This window comes from Ylistrum balloti, unplaced genomic scaffold, assembly GCF_031769215.1.
Source record: "Ylistrum balloti isolate Yb309-2 unplaced genomic scaffold, AGI_CSIRO_Ybal_v1 Utg369588, whole genome shotgun sequence".
NCBI classification, from domain to species: Eukaryota; Metazoa; Mollusca; class Bivalvia; order Pectinida; family Pectinidae; genus Ylistrum; species Ylistrum balloti.
In genome coordinates this window covers 944,919-954,474 of record NW_026781875.1, presented here as the reverse complement: position 1 = coordinate 954,474, position 9,556 = coordinate 944,919, and the positions used below count along the sequence as shown (strand labels likewise).

Here is a 9,556-nt window from a genome sequence, read left to right as displayed (position 1 = left end):
TCTGTCCATATTTTCTTTTCAGAATCTCTGGTGTAAATTTTGGTTTTAATTCAAGCTTTATCTTAAGGGTCATGATATACCTCTCCCAAACACGATCTAATAGGCAACAGAAAGCTCAAAAATATTCCTTATTTATTTTACCCTTCTATTCCTATTCTATTTGAATCTATGAAACCAAGGTAAAGAAATGACAGTGTAAGTCAACCCTTATCTTCTATACTGTATTGTACTCCTGAAACCCACACCCTAGGTCATTATTTGGATCTAGGTATATGCATCAATATATTTTGCATCGGATACATTATTTTTAATGCTTTGTGTTTTGCATCTTGAAATGGCCATTGCACATAACAGCTTTCTTGCCTTTTTTGGTATTAAGAGTTTTTTGGGGCCCTTGCCTGTAATTGATTGTTGCCTATAGTGTTAAAATGAAAAGCTTGAAAAAAGCAAACCACATTCAATTCTCATCTTATTGAGAAGAGAAAGTGAAATAGACATACCTGAACTTGTCACGAAAATGTCCCTGTGTACATCATGTATAATCATCACAGAAACAAGGGCAATGTGTACAAACATCACAGAAACAAGGGCAATGTGTACAAACATCACAGAAACAAGGGCAATGTGTACAAACATCACAGAAACAAGGGCAATGTGTACAAACATCACAGAAACAAGGGCAATGTGTACAAACATCACAGAAACAAGGGCAATGTGTACAAACATCACAGAAACAAGGGCAATGTGTACAAACATCACAGAAACAAGGGCAATGTGTACAAACATCACAGAAACAAGGGCAATGTGTACAAACATCACAGAAACAAGGGCAATGTGTACAAACATCACAGAAACAAGGGCAATGTGTACAAACATCACAGAAACAAGGGCAATGTGTACAAACATCACAGAAACAAGGGCAATGTGTACAAACATCACAGAAACAAGGGAATATTAAGGCTGTCTGATATTGTGTACAATCACACAGAAACAAGGGAATATTAAGGCTGTCTGATATTGTGTACAAACATCACAGAAACAAGGGAATATTAAGGTTTTCTGATATTATGTACAATCATCACAGAAACAAGGGAATATTAAGGCTGTCTGATATTGTGTACAAACATCACAGAAACAAGGGAATATTAAGGTTTTTCTGATATTGTGTACAACCATCACAGAAACAAGGGAATATTAAGGTTTTTCTGATATTGTGTACAACCATCACAGAAACAAGGGAATATTAAGGCTGTCTGATATTGTGTACAATCACACAGAAACAAGGGAATATTAAGGTTTTCTGATATTGTGTACAATCACACAGAAACAAGGGAATATTAAGGTTTTCTGATATTGTGTACAATCACACAGAAACAAGGGAATATTAAGGTTTTTCTGATATTGTGTACAATCACACAGAAACAAGGGAATATTAAGGCTGTCTGATATTGTGTACAATCATCACAGAAACAAGGGAATATTAAGGCTGTCTGATATTGTGTACAATCACACAGAAACAAGGGAATATTAAGGTTTTCTGATATTGTGTACAATCACACAGAAACAAGGGAATATTAAGGCTGTCTGATATTGTGTACAAACATCACAGAAACAAGGGAATATTAAGGCTGTCAGATATTGTGTACAAACATCACAGAAACAAGGGAATATTAAGGTTTTCTGATATTGTGTACAATCACACAGAAACAAGGGAATATTAAGGCTGTCTGATATTGTGTACAATCACACAGAAACAAGGGAATATTAAGGCTGTCTGATATTGTGTACAATCATCACAGAAACAAGGGAATATTAAGGCTGTCTGATATTGTGTACAATCATCACAGAAACAAGGGAATATTAAGGCTGTCTGATATTGTGTTCAAACATCACAGAAACAAGGGAATATTAAGGCTGTTTGATATATGGCTGTACAATCACACAGAAACAAGGGAATATTAAGGCTGTCAGATATTGTGTACAATCACACAGAAACAAGGGAATATTAAGGCTGTCAGATATTGTGTACAATCACACAGAAACAAGGGAATATTAAGGCTGTCAGATATTGTGCACAAACACACAGAAACAAGGGAATATTAAGGCTGTCAGATATTGTGTACAATCATCATAGAAACAAGGGAATATTAAGGCTGTCAGATATTGTGTACAATCACACAGAAACAAGGAAATATTAAGGCTGTCTGATATTGTGTACAATCATCACAGAAACAAGGGAATATTAAGGCTGTCTGATATTGTGTACAATCACACAGAAACAAGGGAATATTAAGGCTGTCAGATATTGTGTACAATCATCACAGAAACAAGGGAATATTAAGGTTTTTCTGATATTGTGTACAATCATCACAGAAACAAGGGAATATTAAGGTTTTTCTGATATTGTGTACAATTATCACAGAAACAAGGGAATATTAAGGGTTTTGTGATAGTGTGTATAACCACACAGAAACAAGGGAATATTTAGGCTGTCAGATATTGTGTACAGTCATCACAGAAACAAGGGAATATTAAGGCTGTCAGATATTGTGTACAATCATCACAGAAACAAGGGAATATTAAGGCTGTCAGATATTGTGTACAAACATCACAGAAACAAGGGAATATTAAGGTTTTCTAATGTTGTGTACTATTGGTATTTAGAGATCACTACTACCACCACACCCAACAATACCACGACAGGTAAGTTAAAAAGTTCTTGGTTCATCTCTGACCTTTGTATTCATTGAGATATGTTTGGTTTGACAACATAGAAAACAGACCAGCCACACCATTGAGACATTCTTGTGATAATTCTTTCAAATTTTCAAATGACAATGTTAATACAGTCATATTTCTGAAGAATTTTTTAAAAATTTTGGCGCATTTAACTCATAGGCTTGGCTGTGTTCTACGATCTGTCAGATCCTGGTATAATCTGTCTTATTGTTTGAATTGTTATATTTACTGTATACAGTTTGCTCCACGTTGACAAGGATCACTCCAACTCTCTGCTTTGCTGCATCTCTATCATAAAATATCAACATTATGGATATGAAGAGTTTCTGTTTGCCATATTTGTCCTGCAATAAGCCCACCCTGCTTTGAGACGTGTGTAGACTCCCGGGGCTTATTGTGGAATATGTATGATAATATAATGTAAAGCATATCACATAATACACTTGTTTCATTACAATGATTATGAAGAATATTTAAATAAAAATAGCATTATTTAAGTGTAATTTGTCAAATTTCTGGTATACATTATGTTTTACTGACCTAATACAGTACTGAAAGAAGAATAACAAATCAGATTAATTGATATGTGAATGTTTCATACTGCAAAATCAAAAACATTCTGAAGAAAATGGCTTTCTGCTTTAACCCAAACTTTCCCCTGTCACTGTATGTCTGATAAGATAGTGTGGTGATATATTAAGATCTGTTATCTGGTTGTCCTCATTAATCTCCAAATATCTGTCTTTATTAACAAATGATTTCAACTCTATCCAGGATTTTCCTTTGGTATGAAAACACTATATCCTTTAACACATGTTACTAGTAGCTCCCATTACATATAAGATAACTATATAATCAATATATTCTTCCTAGTAAGAAATATATATATTTATCATTTATTTTGAATTGTATCAAAATGAATGTGACAATTAAGATACCTTATTGGTGATTCACAAAGCAATTCAGTCAAAGCCTATATAAGGCCGCACTTTTATCTTTTAGGAAAATTACCAGCTTATGAATTCAAATATAAGCAAGATACTCAGTCGCAACTTGAGACTGGTCTTAAAATAGTTGTGATGTAATTCATAGAACATTAAAGAATGAACAGGATTAATTGTGTACTTCATGATATGGAGATGCGTATAATTTTAGTGCCTTTGAACAAAATTTTGTAATTGTGTCGTACACATCATTCATTGGGGGCACTCACTTTCATGTGTAACATTATCGTTCCTTATGGCTCTTAAATGCTTGGGGAATTTTACCCCCAATCTCATAATAATAGATAGTCTTGTACAGATATGATTCATCTTCTCTAATATCACTGAGGGCCTAGTAGGACATACTCAGCTTCTCTCATATCTTTGAGGGCCTAGCTGGTGCTTGAGTATAACCTATATTCATTTATCCCAGCTTTCCAATTTTCATCCGGAAGCTACTTCAGTTTCATTAAAAATTATAATTTATACAGATTGTAGTGTAGGGTGAGTAGCCCCTAATACGCCAAAATGATCTGTATTGTTTGCATAAGTGGTTAATAAACTATGTACTGTACTCTGTAACATGCGTTAGTTGTATATAAATGGTAATGATAAAAGAAGACAAACTTATCCAAAGCTTGCTATGCTTGATTATCTTAGTCTGTCCCTATTCCTCAATCGCTGTGCAGGCAGAATGGTATCCAGGTAACAGATATAATGAGCCAGCACTGAAGTAACATCAACAGCTCTTTTGTGTACAACCATCACAGAAACAAGGGAATATTAGGGATTTCTGATATTGTGTACAACTATTACAGAAACAAGGGAATATTAAGGCTCTGATATTGTGTTCAACCATCACAGAAACAAGGGAATATTAAGGCTGTCTGATATTGTGTACAATTCAATCAAGATGCCTGTTGCTTTCTTATATCATACAAAATACCAAATATTGGACTTGTTTTATTTGTATCAGTAAATATACATACAACATATACTAACAAGGCTTATACTGTATATTGGTTTTGAGCCAGCTGACAGAATGGCATGGCATTCTGTATTATAACATTATTGATATGTGACTTGGACACACTTTTGGCTGTGATCTTGACAAATATTTTTTATCAGTAGTAAGTCGTGACCTTGACATTTTTTGTATGTCACTTTGATGGTATTTTGGATGTGACCTTGACAAACTTTATGGGTGTAACCTTGATAGTAATTTGAGTTCAGATCTTGGTTATACAATATATCTTAGTTGTAACTTTGCCTTTAAGGTGAGTGGAGTTTTCACATTTTAAATATTTCAAATTTGATATAAGCAAAAGTGTGACATTGACTATGTTCTATTTGTGACCTGAGTGACCTTATCTGACCTTTGACCCAGATTAATTACAGGGTTATAAATGATTTCATGCTTTCTGTCAATGAACTAAGGCTGTACATAGAACAATAATGATGATGTTTCACTTCACCTCTGTACAAGATGATATATAAATATACATACACAGGCTGTTCATTACAATATATATTACACTGTCACTGAATTACTTAATGGCTTTCAATCCAATAGGTGCAGCATCAACCAATGAGATCTCAAGTAGGTCCACACAAGTCATGTGACTTCATTTACATATACATTGTTACAATATTTTCCTTGAGATTTCTTTTTTGTTTTATATTTAATGATTTTGTTAGTACAAAGAAGGACATTTGTGTCAGTTTAAGTTTTACCATTTTCTCCTTTCTCCAATAGAGAAAAATTTTATAAGTTATTTATTTTTTTTTTAATGAAAGGTTCAAGGTTCAAGTTTTATATTGAATCTGATATAATATTGTATGCCAGTTTTTCAGAAAATTTAAAACGAGAAATGAACAAAATTTTCAGTGACACAAAAAAATCCTCAGGCAGTTGTTTCTCTGTGTACAGTATAGATTTCATTTCAGCACATATTACTTCAATTTTGTTGGAGTTTTGATGTTTTTTATAAAATAACAATCTGAAGATAATTTTTATTTTAGTAGTAAAGCTGTTTTAACAACCTGATGCACTTAGATCTGTATAATATATCTAATTTTAGTAATGGTTTTTATTGTCAGCAGTCTAAAATTTCCTGAATTGGTGTCAACATATATCAAAAATCAAATATTCCATTTTTGTTTCTTCATGTAATCAATTCACACTAACATCTAATAGCCGTAAAGATCATCTAGTGATGGGCCGATAATCCAGAATAAATGAAAATTAATTAATTCAGGAAATTAAACCAATTAATTGATGTCAAAATTAACCATTATGAAATTGAAATTGGTTCCCATCATTTAGATTATCCTCATTTGCTTTATATTTAACTTGCTGTAAATCATAACAAGATTGTAAAATTATGGGATGTACCCAGAGATGCTTTAAAATGTATAAAGGGGATATCACTGTAGCAACTTGTGTGATATTTACTAGAAGTGACAGCAAATTGTTAACAGTGATGCAGTGTCAAATTCAGATACACCTGTAAATAATAAAATCAGGTTTACAATTGAAATTAGTGAATTAGCCTGAAATTATTTGTGAGATATTCAATTAAACTATATAGTTTAACCCTGAATAGTTGAATCTGATCTGTCATGGTTAACTGAGCCTTAGTCACAACATGCATCATTTGCTATCCATCTCACTTCAGTCTTACTGAATAATTATATCGTATATTTCATAACATCATTTCATCAATCCTTGTTTGCTTAAGAGTCTGAAGTAATTGTGGATGTTAAGTCTGTTAATAATTTATCATTTTCATGGTGTGTGACAATTTCTGGCAAATTCACCACATATTTAACTTTATCTTATTTTTCTTCATTCTGCTGGAGATCAGAAATCATTTACACTTTCGCTAAATTTGGTACCAGATTTCATTTCATTTTTATCGTTTTCACAATAGATTTCAATTGTCATTCATCACCAGAACTGAAATCTAAGGGCTTCTTACGATTTAAGCTTTCTGTTTATCCGATTTATTTTCAGTTCTTAGTTTCTCTGTCATTTTGTTTTATAACCTACAGCACCCACAACAGTAACAACTGTGATGACAACAACAACAAACAGCAATGGTGCCGGTTCTAATACCACATATAATAACATGCTGTCTCCTACTAACAAAGCAAGCTTCACTACTCACTCTACGACAACTGGCAAACCTTCCAGAGACCCTGACAGGAAGATGGTTCCTATTATAGCTGGTAGTGTCGGGGGTGGGGTAGTAGTCATTCTCGTGGTGGTGATTATTTTTTGCTGTAAAAAGAAAAATAAGGCTGCAAAAAGTTCAAGCCCTCGTTCTTCCCAACAGAAAGACTTTGATAAACTACAAGTACACGGCCCTGGAGCACAAAGTAATCCTGCTTTTGTAAACATCGATTACAATGAAATTGATGAGAAGAACTTCCATAAAGGTGTTGAAGGCAACAGTAGATGTTCTATTGAAATTTCTTACCGTTCTGATCAGCCAGAACCCAAATATCAGAATTCACATGTCCCGCAAAAGCCTGTCTACAGACACCCTGGTCCTACGTCATATATTTCTACTAATGATCAATACTTGGAGGAAAAATTGTAGCTACATTTTCAAAATTGGTAAATTTTTAATCTTAAGTTTTAATCTATTGTCCATTTAGTGGTAGAAACTAAGTATGATTTCTAAAACGTAATCCAGTTTTTTGGAAGATTAATGAGTTATTATAAAAATCAATCATTTGGTTTCTTTAGAAATCTGCTTGCTTATGTCATTAATAGGCCTGTAATGCTTTCATTTCTTACTAAGTAGTTGTATATATCTTTTGAAGCCCTCACTATTTAACCTGTTTCGTAATTCACTTTAAGTAACTAGACTTTTTCCTCCTTCTGTAGGTCCAACTACCACTACCATTCCGACTACTACCACCACTACCACTTCAACTGACACTACCACTCCAACTACTACTACCACTCCGACCACCACCACCACTACTCCTACCATCACTACCACTGCAACCACCACTCAGACTACCAATTCAGTAACCACCATAAGACAGTTAACTGATGAAGAACTAGGCGCCATCATTGGAGGAGCTCTTGGAGGATTGTTTTTGCTCTGTTGTATAGGGCTCGGTATTTTCTACTATTACCGGATGCAAGACACAAAGTCTCCTCCAAAGAACAATGAGAGAATGGACCAAATGGAAAGAAGAGGTGGAAATGAGCCATCAAGACCTAACGATCCATGGGCTCGCATTGAGAAGGAAAAAGTTGTCATGTACCACCATGGCCAGCCCTATCTTGTAGATCCGAAACACTACAAAGATTACTGTCATAAGTCTAACAGTTATAACAACAAAGGCTACCAACCTGACCATAGGGAAGCAAGGAGACCTCATAGGGCTAGGAGGCAGTCAAATGAACACTTTATTAGTTCAAATACTTACAGAAGTCAAAGGTCAGGTCACCGCAGCTTCCAGCCTAATGCTGTTCCTCCAAGGCAGGAGTATTACCCAAACCAGTTATATAATGGCCAAAACATTTATCTAAATCATCAGACATATTATCATTCACGGAGAGAAGATATTTATTATTAAGGTGTACAGCAGGGATTTGCTTTAAGAGATAGCAAGCTGTATTGATAACTATATATATATCCCTTGCTTTATGCAAAGATTGAGTTTGAGTTTACTATATACCAAAGAAGTTATAGTGCTTTATATATGACCAATACATATCAGTAGCAATGAGCAGTCACAAAAAGAAGGCTAGTTAAACAGACGAGCCGTGAGAATGACCATCTGGATGTGGATTGGTGATTTTGCAAGAGATGATTTAAATAAATCTGGAATAATCCTGGAAAGCTGGTGCTGTGTCTCAGAACTGCATATCTTCATGCTTTTTGTTGTATCAAATAAAAATGGAAAAAATTGTTCTTATCTTTTTTGCGATGGTTTGATGATTCCATCATGGTTTAGAATAATTGAAGAGAATTCAGTGACTTTACTTGATGCAAATTATTACACCAGGGACTTTTATATTTGAGCCATTACAGACACAATGGCCACTGTCCGCTTCAGTGGTAGAAATGGTGTACCTGGTGGTGAGAGAAGTGCACCTCAGGATTTCTCGACAATGGTGTTGGCACTTGTATCGTGGATTATGGGGACTTCATTCTTGATTTAGGGATTGTGGATCTCATAATTTTTTGTGATACATAGAATTCCTTGCCATCATCAACTGAAACATTTTTATCTAATAAAAGTCGTTTTCTTCGTGATTGAAAGGAAAGGATTTTCATCTACAGTATTTTATTCCTTTTAAACAAGAAACTGGAGTGATGATGATGGACTTGAGTTTTTCCTGAAATTCTTTTCGCATTTGGAACTGGAGGATTCTGAGCACTTAATGGAGAAATCCAACAGACTTGAACTTCTGTCATTTTTATGATGTTATTACTTTGTCTAATACCTCCATAATTTCATGAACATCCAATTTTATCATCCTTCGCTCAAAAATATTGCAGTACATTTTACACTGCTGCATCAACATCATTTTGTCTTGAAGAATAACTGCTGTAGTTTGTGTTATCATTTGAACAGAAAAAACAGAACTAGACCATTCTTAATAACACCAAAATTGTGAAGATGAAGCGGTATGGTTTTGGATCAGTGGCCAAGAATTTTCACTTAGATAAATGATTAACCAGGAAACTAGAAATGTACATGGGGCTGTTTCTGAATTTGGTGCATCACTGATTTGTCAGGGTATCTTTCTCTCTCGATTTTTTGGAAAATTTAAGTCAAGCTTAACCATATAGATTTCAAACCAA

The 9,556-nt window shown here is 34.2% G+C and overlaps 1 protein-coding gene across 1 annotated transcript; it reads left to right on the top strand.

Moving 5' to 3' along the window:
- The first annotated feature begins 6,799 nt into the window (after nucleotides 1–6,799).
- On the top strand, nucleotides 6,800–8,378 carry LOC132544485 (activating signal cointegrator 1 complex subunit 2 homolog). The gene is made up of 2 exons (XM_060208093.1): nucleotides 6,800–7,178; nucleotides 7,618–8,378. Exons 1-2 carry the CDS (start codon nucleotides 6,800–6,802, stop codon nucleotides 8,319–8,321), a joined length of 1,083 nt encoding a protein of 360 aa, XP_060064076.1. The 3' UTR covers nucleotides 8,322–8,378.
- The last annotated feature ends 1,178 nt before the right edge of the window (nucleotides 8,379–9,556 follow it).

Coding starts and splice junctions, on each gene's coding strand:
- LOC132544485 (XM_060208093.1), top strand. CDS start 6,800: ATGACAACAACAACAAACAGCAATGGTGCCGGTTCTAATACCACATAT. Junction 7,179..7,617: donor TAAAGGTGTTGAAGGCAACA/GTAGATGTTCTA, acceptor CTCCTTCTGTAG/GTCCAACTACCACTACCATT.